Source organism: Erythrolamprus reginae, chromosome 7 (genome assembly GCF_031021105.1).
Source record: "Erythrolamprus reginae isolate rEryReg1 chromosome 7, rEryReg1.hap1, whole genome shotgun sequence".
NCBI classification, from domain to species: Eukaryota; Metazoa; Chordata; class Lepidosauria; order Squamata; family Dipsadidae; genus Erythrolamprus; species Erythrolamprus reginae.
Genome location: NC_091956.1, coordinates 80,381,232 through 80,398,721, shown reverse-complemented (window position 1 = coordinate 80,398,721; position 17,490 = coordinate 80,381,232). Strand labels below are relative to the sequence as shown.

At 40.0% G+C, this 17,490-nt stretch overlaps 1 protein-coding gene across 1 annotated transcript; it reads right to left on the bottom strand.

Annotated features, from left to right (window-relative positions):
* Positions 1-243: 243 nt before the first annotated feature.
* LOC139170578 (alcohol dehydrogenase 1B-like) lies at positions 244-17,490 on the bottom strand. Its single transcript, XM_070757993.1, has 9 exons — positions 17,335-17,490; positions 12,449-12,550; positions 11,598-11,736; positions 8,670-8,757; positions 8,355-8,568; positions 5,953-6,216; positions 3,773-3,908; positions 1,311-1,449; positions 244-378 (listed from the first exon to the last, which is right to left on the bottom strand). The coding sequence occupies exons 1-9, from the start codon at positions 17,350-17,352 to the stop codon at positions 354-356; spliced, it is 1,125 nt and encodes a 374-aa protein (XP_070614094.1). The 5' UTR covers positions 17,353-17,490; the 3' UTR covers positions 244-353.

The following is a 17,490-nucleotide window of genomic DNA, read 5'->3' as shown; positions in this document are numbered from 1 at the left end:
AGAGGGTCTCCCACTGAATGTAAATGCAATGTAAAATAGAATAGAATAGAATTGAAAAATGAAATAGGGAAAGTGTACAAAACAGGAAAGTTAAGTATGTTTATAAATATATTTAGCCTAATCTTTGTTTTTGTGTGGTACTTACTTAATTTCAAGGTTGTCTCTCTTGCGGGTAAATTCAACAGTAATAATAACACATGAGCCAGAAAGGGGAGAAAAGAGATAGAAAGAAAAATAATTCCGTTTCTGTTAACTGGTTTATTGAAGCATATATGCTGCACAATGTATTTCTGGTGGATTTCAGAGACAGAAATGATGATTTGTTTTCCTATTTTTCTTCCGAACCAGGAGCTTTAAAACGTCAGGACGCAGCGGATGCTGAAACGTCAGAAAACAGTTTATATTTAAATGTAGTTCTTTCTTTTCTTAGAAAATCCAAGACATTTTATTTATTATTATTATTATTTATTAGATTTGCATGCCGCCCCTCTCCGTAGACCTTAGTAAGCCCAGCAATAATAACAATAGATTAATACTATAAGAACTTTCAAGGCAGATTAAAGAGAGGGTGAAACAAACAGGAAATGGATGAAAACTGCCAAAATAAATCTTTTTTTACATGCCATTATTTCTGTGGAAGAATTGATGACACAGATAAATCTGTATTTTGCAAATGAGGCTACTCAGCTTTTTTGTCCTGAGAACAATGGGCTGTCAACAATAATTTGGTGGGCCAAATGTTCACACAAATATGTGAAAGCCTTAGTTTTTCCTGTGAAATTTCTTAATCTTTTCAATAGTTATCAGCATTGATTTCAGCTAATTACCACCTTGTTGGTGTTTTTATTCATTAATAATGAACTGAAATACATACCATTCATCATCTTTAGCCAAACTTTTCAGAATAGCTAATATAATTACAATGGCAACGCAATAAACCTCTCAGTATAAAATGGCAAGTATTTAAAAACCTTAGCCTTAATCTAGTTTTTATAAGAAATTGGGGGTTCTGCAGTGTAATTAAAAATTCAAGATACAGTCACAACAACGCGATCACCTCTGTTACATCGCCCCAACTGTACAACTTAACAAAGTAATATTTTCTCCAAGTTTTCTTAGTACAGTTTTCTTCTTTCTAGAATTTAGGCATGAAACTCAAGGCATGGAGCTATTTTGCAAAGCTTCTGTTGGCAAAATTTGAACAATTCCTTAATATGAATTTTAACTTTTAATTATGTGCATAAATTAATGCAGTTCATTATCTTTTGGACCATATTTATTCATTATAAGCTATTTTTTTAAAGTCTTACCTTTTTCCGGAGTGAAGCAAATCAAAACCTTCGTTGATTTTCTCAAAGGGTAAAATGTGAGTAATTAATGGATCTAGGTTAAATCTTTTGTTCATGAAATCCGAAACCAACAGAGGAACCGTATCTTTACTTTTCCAGTCTGAAAGTATATAGGGATATAAAGATACTGCATTAATTTTACAGGGGTCATTTAAAATGTACTTCTATAGCTTTTCTTGAAGCAATAACTCCTAATAAGATCAGACTAGGTGTCATGTGTTATCAGATGATCTGCTGATCCCAGAGCTGAGATGTTTGCTATCTATTGAAGGATTTATAGTATAAATTACAGACTTTTTTCTGTATTGGATAATCTATGGGCTCTGTTCAAATTTCTAAGATCCCATCTATTCCCCATTCTTGAAATCCTGGTTCTCACAGGGCAAGGAGTAGCAACCAACTCATTCTAAAGCTCTTTTATTTTATTTTTTATTTTATTTTATTCATTTGTCCAATACACAAATACATAGGAAGAAAAATAGACATGTGATAATATAAATGAGGGTGAAAGTGAACTTAGAGGAGAGGATATATGAAAGGAAGAGAATATATAAGATAGGTGAAAGAAAGGAAAGACAATTGGACAGGGGACGAAAGGCACACCAGTGCACTTATGTACGCCCCTTACTGGCTGGCCTCTTAGGAACCTGGAGAGGTCAATCGTGGAGAGTCTAAGGGAGAAGTGTTGGGGGTTAGGAGTTGACACAATTGAGTCCGGTAAAGAGTTCCACGCTTTGACAACTCAATTGTTGAAATCATATTTTTTACAGTCAAGTTTGGAGCGGTTCGTATTAAGTTTGAATCTGTTGCGTGCTCTTGTGTTATTGCGGTTGAAGCTGAAGTAGTCATTGACCGGTAGGACGTTGCAGCATATGATCTTGTGGGCAATACTCAAATCGTGTTTTAGGCGCCGTAGTTCTAGGCTTCCTAGGCCCAGGATTGTTAGTCTATTTTCGTAGGGTATTCTGTTCCGAGTGGAGGAGTGAAGGGCTCTTCTGGTGAAATATCTTTGGACATTTTCAAGGGTGTTGATGTCTGAGATGTGGTATGGGTTCCAGACAGATGAGCAGTAGTCTAGGATGGGTCTGGCAAAAGTTTTGTAGGCTCTTGTGAGTAGTGTGAGATTGCCTGAGCAGAAGCTGCGTAGGATCAGGTTAACAACTCTAGAAGCTTTTTTGGCGATATTGTTTCTATGCATTGAGGAAAGTAATAGGGAATCTATAATATTATCATGTCCTTTGTAAAGATTACTGGATCATCATTGAAAACCAAACCTCCTTGACCTAGTGTTTTCCATAAAAGTTGGACTTTAAAGATTACGTTGTCTGAGAAATGCTGGTATTCAAATCTAGCATTTCTGGAGAATATTAAATTGGTCAAGATGAATAAGTAAATAGCACCACTAGAACAACCATATGGTTTCATAAGGAGTTTGAGAACTCTATTTCTTATGGAATTCTTCTCTGCCTCTTAGTACAGTTTGCATTTATATAATGCAGGAGATTTATTTTATTTATTTATTTATTAGATTTGTGTGCCGCCCCTCTCGGAAGACTCGGGGCGGCTCACAACAACAGAAAAAATACCACGCACTTGTCATTGTGTGACCGCGGCGAGTAATTGAAGCTGCTACTCCTCCCCGTGGTCCCGATTTCTAATCCTGCTCAGGACTGGAGGTAAATGTTGCCACCACTAGATGAAACCTCAGCCTCAGCTGGTTATGTCTATCCTGATGGTGTATATAGATATTTGACCTTTTTCTTTTATAAGAGGCCCCCACAGAGGGTGATATATTATTAAATATATGTATAATATGTACTGTGTTAGAGTGTCATTTTGGTTGATGGTGTGCCCCAGGATTTTGCAAATGTAAAAAATGTGTCGCAGCTCAAAAAAGGTTGAAAATCATTGGTATTATTATTATTATTATTATTATTATTATTATTATTATTATTTATTAGATTTCTATGCCGCCCCTCTCCGCAGACTCAGGGCGGCTAACAACAGCAGTAAAACAGTACAACAAAATCCAATACTAAAAAACAGTTAAAAACCCATTATATAAAAACCAATCATACATACAAACATACCATACATAAAATTGTGAAGGCCTAGGGGGAGAGTGTATCTTAGTTCCCCCATGCCTGGCGGCAGAGGTGGGTTTTAAGGAGCTTATGAAAGGCATGGAAGGTGGGGACAATTCTAATCTCTGGGGGGAGTTGGTTCCAGAGAGTTGGGGTCGCCACAGAGAAGGCTCTTCCTCTGGGCCCCGCCAAGCGACATTGTTTGGTTGACGGGACCCGGAGAAGACCCACTCTGTGAGACCTAACTGGTCGCTGGGATTCGTGTGGCAGAAGGCGGTCCCTGAGATATAGGGTACAAAAGAGAGAGAGAATGTATTAATAGCCAAATAGGGTGCCTACCTCCAAATAGAGTTCCTTTCCAAGTGCGACCCGAGAAGAGAAGTCCTGGAGAAAACGTAACCTCAGAATCCGTAGCGGGTACTCCCACAATGAAGCACTTTCCATAATTTAATTGGCAGGAATTCAAGGCAGCCAGCTACAGTCAACCCAAAGACATATATGTGAATCAAACAAAAGTCAATGTTTACCACTCCAACTACAATTATTTATTTTATTTTGTCCAATACGTATTCGTAAGATAGTTAGATATAACATTGTTTATATACATAAGGTAGGTACTGATAAGAGGGAACAATTGGACAAGGATAGCAGGCACGCTGGTGCACTTATGCACGCCCCTTACTGACCTCTCAGGAATTGGGTGAGGTCAACAGTGGATGGTCTAAGGGTAAAGTTTTGGGGGTTTGGTGACGAAACCAGAGTCAGGTAGTGAGTTCCAGCCAGACTGCCTTCTGCCGCACGAATCCCAGCGACCAGTTAGGTCCCACAGAGTGGGTCTTCTCCGGGTCCCGTCAACTAAACAATGTCGCTTGGCGGGACCCAGGGGAAGAGCCTTCTCTGTGGCGGCCCCGGCCCTCTGGAACCAACTCCCCCCAGAGATTAGAACTGCCCCTACTCTCCTTGCCTTTCGTAAGCTCCTTAAAACCCACCTTTGCCATCAGGTATGGGGGAACTGAGGCATCTCCCCCGGGCATATACAATTTATGCATGGTATGTTTGTATGTATGTTTGCTTAGTAAATGGGATTTTTAAAATATTTTAAACTATAATTTAGATTTGTCATGAATTGTTTTATTTTGTTGTGAGCCGCCCCGAGTCTGCGGAGAGGGGCAGCATACAAATCTAAATAATAAATAAATAAATAAATAAATAAATAAATAAATGCTGTTTTTATTACTGTTGTTAGCCGCCCCGAGTCTACGGAGAGGGGCAGCATACAAATCCAATTAAATAAATAAATAAATAAATAAATAAATAAACAAACAAATAAATAAATAAATAAAATAAAATAAAATAAACCTATCTATGCTGCCAGGCTTGGGGTCACTGGACCCTAGTTTCTGGCCAATGAGTGTGATGTATGTTTGTTGTTTAAATGTGAATGAATGATTTTAATGTTCTAAAGCAGTGATGGCGAATCTATGGCACGGCTGCCACAGGTGGCACGCGGAGCCATATCTGCTGGCACATAAGCCATTGCTCTAGCTCAGCTGCAACATGCATGTGTATGCTGGCCAGTTAATTTTTGGCTCACACAGAGGCTCTGGGTGGGGTTTTTCGGCGGTTTACAACATGTTAGCAATAGCACATTTTAACAGAGCCAGCCTATTGCCCCCCACAATCCGGGTCCTCATTTTACCCACCTCGGAAGGATGGAAGGCTGAGTCGACCTTGAGCAGGTGATGAGATTTGAGCTTCTGACCTACAGATCTGCAGTCAGCTTCAGTGGCCTGCAGTACTGCACTCTACCTGCTGCGCCACCCCGCGATGTTGGCTTTTAGTAAAAGATAACATGTCCCTTTTGGTACTTCTATTGCGGTACTACCTTAATGTACTACCTTCCTGACCCTCTGGAACCAGCTCCCCCCGGAGATTAGAACTGGCCCCACCCTCCTTGCCTTCCATAAACTCCTTAAAACTCACCTCTGCTGTCAGGCATGGGGGAATTGAGGCATTCCCCCTCCCTCCCCCGAGCCTATATAATTTATGTATGGTGTGACTGTGTGTATGACTGGTTTAATAATGGGTTTTTTAAAATGTTTTTTAAATTTATTAGATTTGTTATGAATTGTCTTATTGTATGCTGTGAGCCGCCCCGAGTCTACGGGGAGGGGCGGCATACAAATCTAATAAATAAAATAAAATAAAATAAAATAAAATAAAATAAAATAAAATAAAATAAAATAAAATAAAATAAAATAAAATAAAATAAAATAAAATAAAATAAAATAAAATAAAATAAAATAAAATAAAATAAAATAAAATAAAATAAAATAAAATAAAATAAAATAAAATAAAATAAAATAAAATAAAATAAAATAAAATAAAATAAAATAAAATAAAATAAAATAAAATAAAATAAAATAAAATAAAATAAAATAAAATAAATAAAACAATAAAATAAAACAATAAAATAAAATAAAATAAATAAAATAATAAAATATAAATAATGCACATACCATGGTTTCAGATTTTCCAATGGCTTCAAAGGAATATTCTACTCCGTCCCCTCCAGTCATGTCAAAGATCACTTCATTGATGGGTTTCTGGAAATCCTTGGGATTGATACAGTCTGTGACACCAATTTCTTTAGCCTTGGGGAATTTGTCCTTGTTGATATCGATTCCAATGATTCGGGAAGCGCCAGCTTCCTTGCAGCCCATGACCGTTGAGAGACCAACTCCTCCGAGTCCAAAAACGGCACAGGTAGAACCAGGCCGCACCTTTGTTGGCATACAAAAAAATTGGAGCATTATGGTTATATAATAGCAGAGTTAATGAATCTCTTTTGGTCCAAAGATATGGACCAACATGCAATTTTGAGAGCATCTCATGTGTATGATCAGAAAATGGATACCAGGGAAAGAATTGCACATTCATTGAATGGCTGTGATAAAATGTGACCAGTCACAAATATTTATTTATTTATTTATTTATTTATTTACTTACTTACTTACTTACTTACTTACTTATTTATTTACTTATTTATTTACTTATTTATTTACTTATTTATTTATTTGTTTGTTAGTTAATTCCTTCCTTCCTTCCCTTTCTCAATCTCAATTCCTTCCTTCCTTCCTTCCCTTTCTCAATCTCAATTCCTTCCTTCTTTCCTTCCTTCCTTCCTTCCCTTTCTCAATCTCAATTCCTTCTTTCCTTCTTTCCTTCCTTCTTTCCTTCTTTCCTTCCTTCCTTCCTTCCTTTATTCATTCATTCATTCATTTATTGGATTTATATGCCACCCCCTCTCCGTGGACTTGGGGCAGCTTACAACAGTTCAATAAAAAAATACAATATATAAAATACTTCTGAATCCAATTAACAAAATAATTAATTTAAAATAATTTTTAAAAAGCTAAGTTTTTAAAAACCAATCATTAAAAAAATACATTCTACAACGCCCTGTATTGTTGTTTTATAGAGCAGAACCTTATTCCCAATATTTCTATGTGAATTGCAGTTGCCAACAGAGAAAATGGTCAATTTATTTATTTATTTATTTATTCATTCATTCATTTATCTGGACTTATATGCCGCCTCTCTCCAAGGACTCAGAGCAGCTTGCAACATATAAATATCTACTTTCTACAAGGCTAATTAGACAAATTGCTTTCCACCAATATCTCTAATCTCCCGAAAATGATCTCTTCTAACTTTCAACTTGGTCTGGCAGGTAATATACTTTTAAAATAAGTGTTCACTGACCTGCAGCCACCAACATTTTATTTTACCGTCTACAAATGTCTTAATTCCATCATGGGATTAAAATGAGCAGATATATGGCACTATAGCTTCCTATGTGACATGTCCTGGAACAGTGATGGTGAATCTTTTTTTTCATCAGGTGCTGGAAATCATTACCGGACTCAATAGTGTCAACCCCTAACCCCCAACATTTCTCCCTTAGACTAACCACAATTGACCTCTCCAGGTTCCTAAGAGGTCAGTAAGCGGCGTACATCAGTGCACTAGTGTGCCTTTTGTCCCCTGTCCAATTGTCTCTCCTTTATCTCATATCTCATATATATTTTCTTCCTTTCATATATCTTCTTGTGTTCACTTTCCTGTTAAAAACACTTCCCTCCTGAACCCTATTTAACCCTTTAACATATTTAAATGTTTCGATCATGTCCCCCCTTTTCCGGTATAGTCTGGAAGACAGAAGGAAAAGGGGGGACATGATCGAAACATTTAAATATGTTAAAGGGTTAAATAGGGTTCAGGAGGGAAGTGTTTTTAACAGGAAAGTGAACACAAGAACAAGGGGACACAATCTGAAGTTAGTTGGGGGAAAGATCAAAGGCAACATGAGAAAATATTATTTTACTGAAAGAGTATTAGATCCTTGGAACAAACTTCCAGCAGACGTGGTTGGTAAATCCACAGTAACCGAATTTAAACATGCCTGGGATAAACATACAGTATATCCATTGTAAGATAAAATACAGGAAATAGTATAAGGGCAGACTAGATGGACCATGAGGTCTTTTGCTGCCGTCAGTCTTCTATGTTTCTCCTCTATTTTTACATATTATCTTTATATATATTACTTCATGTCTATTCTCTTCCATATGTATTGTGTATTGAACAAATGAATAAATGAAATGAATAAATGAATGAATGATATAGGTTCCCTATCACTGCCCTAGAACAATGGTTCTTTAACTGTGAACCACAGACCTCTGGGAACATGTGATGCCATCCCAGAGGATCTGTGAAGGCTTGAAAAAAACGTTATGATTTAAATCTGGAGAAGCCTTGGAGGTCCATGACCACAAAAGTTACTTAAAGCGGGTCTGTGTTGAAGAAAAGGTTCAGAACCACTATCCTGACCTATAACATGAAGATATCAGAAGCTTACCTTTGCAGCCTTTATGGCAGCACCATAGCCAGTAGAAAACCCACAGCTGATAAGGCACACTTTTTCAGGCGGTCCGGCTGCAGCATCGATTTTGACCACCGAATCCTCGTGCACCACCGTATATTCTGTAAAAGTGCTGGTGCCAACAAAATTGTGCAGTGGTTTTCCTTGGTAAGTGAATCTACTTGTGCCATCCTCCATTAATCCAGACCCTCTGGGAAGGTTCAAAAACATGGCAGGGGAAATCAGAATTATCGGAGTTTTCAGCCAAGACATGAAAGTACAGTCGTGCCCCAAGTCAGAGTGTAAACTCACCGATCTATCTTGCAGAGGTTACCTGTGGGATGCAGACAAGTACTACATTTGCCACATTGGGGGAGAAAGATCGGAATGACTTGGTCTCCTGAGAATGAGAAAAAAGATCATCAATGGGCTTGAAACTTTCAGGCGGCTTAGTGGCAGGATTTTACCAGCACAATAGTTGGCAGGATTTTACCAGCAAAAGAGTCAATATAAATTGTTGTGGTTAGCTCTGGCCCAGCTCCTGCCCCAAGGACTGTGGATGTGGGGGAGACATCCACATGCTGCAGGCCTGTTTTGCCCCCGGTGGAATCTGCTGATGAATGCTCCTCTGAGCAAGAGGACATGAGTGACAGGGAGGAGGAGAGTGGGGAAGACAGCTCAGAAGGAGATCAATTATCTAGCTCCTCCTTGTATTTGGAACAAGAGTTAATGATACAGCCACGCATGCGGAGAGCGATGCATAGGCAGCAACAACTGAGAGATTATTATCAAAGAAAATGAGGCCACCTGTGGTTGGGTGGGGCTGTGGTAATAAGTGAGGCTGCTATAAAGAGCAGCCTGTGGGTTTGGCCATTGTGGAGGATTATCTGATCCTTGTGTTTCGTGCCTGCTTTACTGACTTTGACCTTTTGTGTGCTGATTTTCCACCACTTTGAAACTAAACCAGGTCAAAGTGTGTTTCAATTTGTGAAAGAAGAAGGACTGTGAATTGCCTCACAGCTGCAAGCTAAGTATCACAGAACTGATAAGGGACTTGTACAAATTACCGGTTTGTTTGGAGACGAGTGCTCTTTGCTATACCAAAAGAGGGCTTGGTTTAAGTGAATTTTCATTATAAAGAACATTGTTTTGAATTTTCAAACGTGTGTGTGTCTGAAATTTGTACCTGTGAATTTTTGGGAGGAGTCTAACATAGAGCCCGACAGAACAATAAATATTTCACAAGGAGAGTCATCCCCATCTTCAAAAAAGGAGACCCCTCTCTTGTCGATAACTACAATCCAATTTCAACTTCAGTAAACGAGTTGTCGAAGCATGGAACTCATTACCGGACTCCATAGTGTCATCCCCAAACTCCCAACACTTTACCCTTAGATTATCTACGGTTGACCTATCCAGATTCCTAAGAGGTCAGTAACTGGCGAGTACAAGTGCACTAGAGTGCCTTCCATCCCCTGTCCTATTGCTCTCCTATATCTCCTATTCCTTTCTTCTATTCCTATATCTCTTCTTCTATTCTTTCATTGATATGTTCTATGACTATATCTTCTTTTCTATTCTTTCTTAGATATATTTTACTATGAGTATATCCTCCATAAGCTTCATCATGTATTTTACTATGTGTGTGTGTGTGTGTGTGTGTGTGTATATATATATATATATATATATATATATATACCAGGGTGATTCGACACAAAATGTAACCCTTCCCTGGTACAGAGCTGAAAGGATTGGATACTGTAGCCTAGAGGATAATTCTCTGTCTTATAAGGCAAAGGTTGCAGGTTCAAGTCCCAGTGGGTATGGCTAGCTGATGAGGCCAAAATAAGGCCGAAATAGATCTATCCTAGTCTCCCTTAATTTTCAAATTCAGCTTAAACATGTGACACATACAGATAGAATTGTCGGCTATCAATAAAATTAACTGCCTTGGAAATGGCCCTGGGTTGGGCCGAGAGGCAAAAAAGGAGCTGTGATGTTCCTTCAATATACCAGGGTGATTCGACACAAAATGTAACCCTTCCCTGGTACAGAGCTGAAAGGATTGGATACTGTAGCCTAGAGGATAATTCTCTGCCTTACAAGGCAAAGGTTGCAGGTTCAAGTCCCAGTGGGTATGGCTAGCTGATGAGGCCAAAATAAGGCCGAAATAGATCTATCCTAGGCTTCCTTTAATTTTCAAATTCAGCTTAAACATGTGACACATACAGATAAAATTGTCGGCTATCAATAAAATTAACTGCCTTGGAAATGGCCCTGGGTTGGGCCGAGAGGCAAAAAAGGAGCTGTGATGTTCCTTCAATATACCAGGGTGATTCGACACAAAATGTAACCCTTCCCTGGTACAGAGCTGAAAGGATTGGATACTGTAGCCTAGAGGATAATTCTCTGCCTTACAAGGCAAAGGTTGCAGGTTCAAGTCCCAGTGGGTATGGCTAGCTGATGAGGCCAAAATAAGGCCGAAATAGATCTATCCTAGTCTCCCTTAATTTTCAAATTCAGCTTAAACATGTGACATATAACCCTAAAACCCTCATTGTGTATTGGACAAAATAAATAAAAATAAATAAAATAAAGAATCCTACACTCCTCATCTCGCAACAAAATACCTTACTCCGCCCGACTTGAAATACTGAAATTAGACAATTTACAGCTGCGCCGCCTCTGAACTGATCTAACTGATCTCATCTTTGGGGTCACTGAACAAATGGTTGTAAGTTGAAGCCTACCTGTATGTAATTTTCATTCACATAGAAACATAGAAGACCTCATGGTCCATCTAGTCTGCCCTTATACGATTTCCTGTATTTTATCTTAGGATGGATATATGTTCATCCCAGGCATGTTTAAATTCAGTTACTGTGGATTTACCAATCATGTCTGCTGGAAGTTTGTTCCAAGCATCTACTACTCTTTCAGTAAAATAATATTTTCTCATGTTGCTTTTGATCTTTCCCCAACTAACTTCAGATTGTATCTCCTTGTTCTTATGTTCACTTTCCTATTAAAAACACTTCCCTCCTGAACCTTATTTAACCCTTTAACGTATTCTGTCCTCCAGACTATACAGATTGAGTTCATGAAGTCTTTCCTGATACGTTTTATGCTTAAGACCTTCCACCATTCTTGTAGCCCATCTTTGGACCTGTTCAATATCTAGTGGTTAATTATCTCATTGATTTTACCTACTGGGAAAGCTTTTGCATTCAATTTCCATACCTGGTTTCATACTGGTAATACCTTCCCCCACACTCTCAACCACGCCAACTGCTTCATGTCCGAGAATAATAGGTAATTTTGTCTTTACTGCACCTCTTAAAACGTGGGAATCTGAGCCACAGATTCCAGAAGCCAAAATCTAGAATAAAGGCAGATGATAACTCATTGGAGTACATTATTTTAGGCATAAACTTAAACTTATAGTAATGTGATCCTTCAACCAGCCAGCGAAGTCCAAATACAGTGATACCTTGTCTTACAAACTTAATTGGTTCAGAGACGAGGTTCTTAAGGTGAAAAGTTTGTAAGATGAAACAGTGTTTCCCATAGGAATCAATGGAAAAGCGATGAATGCGTGCAAGGCCAAAATTCACCCCTTTTGCCAGCCGAAGTGCCCATTTTTGCGCTGCTGGGATTCCCCTGATGCTCCCCTCCATGGGAAACCCCACCTCCGGACTTCTGTGTTTTTGCGATGCTGCAGGAGAATCCCAGCAGGGGAATCCCAGCATCGCAAAAACGAGTGCTTCGCTGGCAACAGAAGTCCGGAGGTGGGGTTTCCCATGGAGGGGAGCCTCAGGAGAATCCCAGCAGCACAAAAATGAGTGCTTCGCTGGCAACGGAAGTCCGGAGGTGGGGCATCCCAGTGGCGGCGGTGGGTTTGTAAGGTGAAAATAGTTTGTAAGAAGAGGCAAAAAAATCTTAAACCCCGGGTTTGTATCTCGAAAAGTTCGTATGACGAGGCGTTTGTAAGACGAGGTATCACTGTATCTTCAAGTTGTCAAGGTTGGGAAACACTGGCGTATAGATAAGAATAACTTGCATTAACATGGATTTTGGTTCATTTCCCTTACCTTGATGCGAACTTCACGTGCTTTTGGTGGAGCTACTTCTATTTCCACAATACTAAATGGTTCTTTAGGTTTCCAGATTACTGCTGCCTTACATTTGATTACCTAAGAAAATGGAAGTAAGAGATAGTTTATTCTAAGAGAAGACACTCATTAATTCATTGAGTAATCAAGCATTTATAGGAAAGCCTACTCTTCTGGCACCCAAAATTCCTTCCTTCCTTGTCGAGCTCAGTTTTGATCCACCAAGTTCTTTCTCTTACAACCCCTTTTCCTACAGATAATCCATGTTAACATTTTGTAGTTCCTGAATTTCTTTCCTGTTCCATCTGTTGGCAAGCCATTGAAATGTTTCTTGTTTAATTCCTTAGATCAGTGTTTTTCAACCAGTGTGCCGTGGCACACTAGTGTGCCGCGAGACATGGTCAGGTGTGCCGCGAAGAAGGAAGCTCAGGTTCCGGTCTCGCAACTTTTTGCTGAGAGAGTGAGAGTGAGAAAGATAGAGAGAAAGAAAGAAAGAGAGAGAGAAAGAGAGTGAGAGAGAAAAAGAAAGCAAGAGAGAAAGAAAAGAGAGAGAGAGAAAGCAAGAGTGAGAGAGAAAGAAGGCAAGAGAGAGAAAGAAAGCAAGAGAGAGAGAGAGAAAAGGAGAGGAAGGGAGAGAGAGAGAGAGAAATGAGCAAAAAGGGGAGGAAAAAAAGAGAAATGAGAAAATGATTGAGACAGAGAATGAGAGGAAAGAGAGAGAAACAAAAGAGAGAGAGAGAAGTGACTCTTGATTTAAAGCATATGATAAAAAGCACCCAAAGAATAAGAGAGAAAAAACCCAGCCCTCACCTGTTTTTGCAAATGGTTCAAGAGTGTGTATACACACACACATACACACAAGGGTGGGGAGGAGACAGGGATGGAAAAAGAGAGGAGAGTGTCTTAGGGTGTCATTTTGTGTCATTTTGGTTGGTGGTGTGCCCCAGGATTTTGTAAATGTAAAAAATGTGCCGCGGCTCAAGAAAGGTTGAAAATCACTGCCTTAGATGATAGGAATGAAATAGTTAAAAGAACTAAAATATTTATTTGAGGAAAAAAGTGTTAGGGGCACTCATGATAGCACTTTTTAAATAATTGATGTTACACAAAGGACAAAACATGTTCTCTATCAGAAAATCCCAGGGACCGATTAGGTCTCACAGAGTTGGCCTTCCCCGGGTCCCATCAACGAAACAATACCGTCTGGCGGTACCCAGGGGAAGAGCCTTCTCTGTGGTGGCCCGGGCCCTCTGGAATCAGCTCCCCACAGAGATTAGGACTGCCCCCACCCTCCTTGCCTTTCGCAAACTTTTGAAAACTCATCTATGTTGCCAGGCATGGAGGAATTGATATATCCTTAGCTGTCTTGATTTTATGTATGGTGTGTTTGGGTTGTATGATTGTTTTTAATAGGGATTTTTAAAACTGTTTTAACATTGGATTTGTATATAATAATAATAATAATAATAATAATAATAATAATAATAATAATAATAATTTATTAGATTTGTATGACGCCCCTCTCCGAAGACTTGGGGTGGCTCACAACAATAATAAAAAAATGTTACAGTGGAACAAATCTAATAATAAAAGAGGAAAAACATATAAAACCCCATCGTTTAAAACCATACAGCACATACACATCAAACATGAAATATAATAAGCCTGGGGGAGGTGTCTCAGTTCCCACATGCCTGGCGATATAGGTGGGTCTTGAGTAATTTACGAAAGACAAGGAGGGTGGGGGCAGTTCTAATCTCCGGGGGGGAGTTGATTCCAGAGGGACGGGGCCGCCACAGAGAAGGCTCTTCCCCCGGGGCCCACCAAACGACATTGTTTAGTCAACGGGACCCAGAAAAGGCCAACTCTGTGGGACCTTATCGGTCACTGGAATTTGTGCGGTACTGGGCAGTTCCGGAGGTATTCTGGTCCAATGCCATATGATGTTTTACTTGTTGTGAGCCGCTCCGAGTCCTCGGAGAGGGGGCGGCATACAAATCTAATATATTATTATTATTATTATTATTATTATTATTATTATTATTATTATTATTATTTAGAATGGATTGATTTATTTTAAAAAGAAAAGCCAGGAACCGAAGGACTGAGCTTAAGTCCACCAAATTTAAATTAGCATGTGAGATTTGTGTTTGTTCAACAGTCTCTCACCTCCAACACTACCTCTGTGCTGTGGACGGAATGAACTTTTGGAATTACAGATTTACAGATTAACAGAGTTGGAAGGAACTTGTAGGCAGTGAAAGGCTAGCAAAACTTTTACTTCCACACTGTGGGCGTGGCTTGCGCAGGACGCCCTGCATTTTCTTTCAATATCTTTCAGTGCAAATTGGGTGCTCTGGGGTGGAGCTCCATTTTCGCTACTCCACTGCATCCGTCCCCTCCCCGTCCGGGCAGTAGCTCACCCCTCCTTGTAAGTCATCTAGTCCGACCTCCACTCCCTCCCCCAAGAAGGAGACATTATGCCAGGGGTGAATTCCTACTTTCTCTCTTTTTAAAAAAAAAATTAAATTAATTTTTAACAAATTTATATTACACACAACATAAACACACACATATTCCCCACCACCAAATCGGGGGTGTTTCTTGTATAGTCCATTTAACCCAAGAGCAATATATCTATTTACATATTATAGAGTGATTCCAATTTATTTCTTGTAGCTTGGTCTCGGATTCTGCTCGTCATATATCGTCTTACCTTGTCCCACCGTCCCATCAGTTGTCCCAACTCAGTTTCATTATCCGAATTTATCCTTTTGTCCATAATTTCAAATTGAATATGGTCCACCATGTACCTATACCAATTTTGCATTGTCCATTTTGTCGCATCCTTCAAACTCCAACTTTGAAGGAGTTCCTACTTTCTCCACACTATGTGGGTGTGACTCATGCACGCACAGGTGTTTCACGCATGCGCACATGCCCAGTGCCAAAAAAATAAGAAAATAATAATACTTTTTTTAAAAAAAAGCTAGAAACAAGATGGCGACCGCATACACAGCGCCGGAAACTAGGCTTCTGGGCATGCTCAGAAGAAAAAAAAAAGTCCCGAAGTTCATTCCATAAAAAAGATGGCGGTGCCCATAGGTCACCAATCGAAGCAGGTTGGTGACATCATCATGACATCACCAGCAGATCGCTTCCATTTCTGGCGAAACTGGTCTGAACCTGGAGGAACCCATCACTGCCCTACTCCATTTCTGATATTTCTGACCAATGGCAGTGCAATCTCTTCTTGAAAGTCTCAAGTGTTGAAACTCCCACAACTTTCGAAGGCAAGCTGATCCGTTGGTTGATTGTTCTCACTGGCACAAAATTTCTTCTTATTTCTAGGTTGAATCTCCCCTTCTTCAGTTTCTATCCATTATTCCTTGTTTGGCCTTCAGGTGCTTTGGAAAATAGCTTGACCTTCTCCTCTCTGAGGCAGCCCCTCAAATATTGGAAGACTGCTATCATGTCTCCCTTGGTCCTTCTTTTCACTAGAATAGCTGTGCCCAGTTCCTGCAACCATTCATTATATGTTTTAGTCTCCAGTCCCCTAACCATCCTGGTTTCTCTTCTCTGCACTTTTTCTAGTCTCAACATCTTTTTTATAGTGTGGTGACCAAAAAAGGTGTTGAGACCCTAGAAAAAGAGCAGAGAAGATTAACCAGGATGATAAATAGTTTTACATGCAATAAAAGTTTTTCAGGGTGCTATTGACAAGAAAATGCCAAGGTTGAGTACCAGTCAACGAAGCAGTGGAAGTGATGTGCCGGTGCCTGGGGGCTGTTGGGGCCTGGATGGGTGTCAACAAACTCAGACTCAACCCAGACAAGACGGAGTGGCTGTGGGTCCTGCCTCACAAGGACAATTCCATCTGTCCATCCATTACCCTGGGGGAGAATCATTGACCCCCTCAGAGAGGGTCCGCAACTTGGGCGTCCTCCTCGATCCACAGCTCACATTAGAGAAACATCTTTCAGCTGTGGAGAGGGGGGCGTTCGCCCAGGTTCACCTGGTGCACCAGTTGCGACCCTATTTGGACCGGGAGTAACTGCTCACAGTCACTCATGCCCTCATCACCTCAAGGCTCGACTACTGTAACGCTCTCTACATGGGGCTACCTTTGAAAAGTGTTCGGAAACTTCAAATCGTGCAGAATACAGCTGCGAGAGCAATCATCGGCTTTCCCAAATATGCCCATGTTACACCAACACTCCGCAGTCTGCATTGGTTGCCAATCAGTTTCCGGTCACAATTCAAAGTGTTGGTTATGACCTATAAAGCCCTTCATGGCACCGGACCAGATTATCTCAGGGACCGCCTTCTGCCGCACGAATCCCAGCGACCAGTTAGGTCCCATAGAGTGGGTCTTCTCCGGGTCCCGTCAACTAAACAATGCCGCTTGGCGGGACCCAGGAGAAGAGCCTTCTCTGTGGCAGCCCTGGCTCTCTGGAACCAACTCCCCGCAGAGATTAGAATTGCCCCCACCCTTCTTGCCTTTCGTAAGCTACTTAAAACCCACCTCTGCCATCAGGCATGGGGGAACTGAGATATTCTTTCCCCCTAGGCTGTTACAATTTTATGCATGGTATGTCTGTATGTCTGTTTGGTTTTTTATATTAATGGGTTTTTAATCGTTTTTAGTATTGGATTATTTTGTATATATTTTTATTATTGTTGTTAGCCGCCCCGAGTCTCCGGAGAGGGGCGGCATACAAATCCAATAAAGCAAATCAAATCAAATACAGCAATATTTTGGGGTCAGTCTCAGGCAATTTGCCAACCACATTGGAAACAATTCTATACTGAGATATATCTCAGAAATAAATAATCCCCATTCAAAGAAATAATAGTTTACTTACTTTCCCTGCAGTGCTCATGGTCCTTGATTTTGTAATACACGACTTCACCTCTTCTAGGCTACTCTACTTGGTGCAAAACAGTTTGCCTTCAAAATATGGATTGCAAAAAGTTTACTTCTCTTTTAGCTAACTATTATACTTTCCCAGCTCCACCCA

Bases quoted from the DNA above. Each gene is read 5' to 3' on its own strand.
- LOC139170578 (XM_070757993.1), bottom strand. The intron at 11,737-12,448 runs GTAAGGGAAATG...CCTTTATTCTAG, and splicing joins CACGTGAAGTTCGCATCAAG to ATTTTGGCTTCTGGAATCTG. The intron at 6,217-8,354 runs GTAAGCTTCTGA...ATGCCAACAAAG, and splicing joins CTGCCATAAAGGCTGCAAAG to GTGCGGCCTGGTTCTACCTG.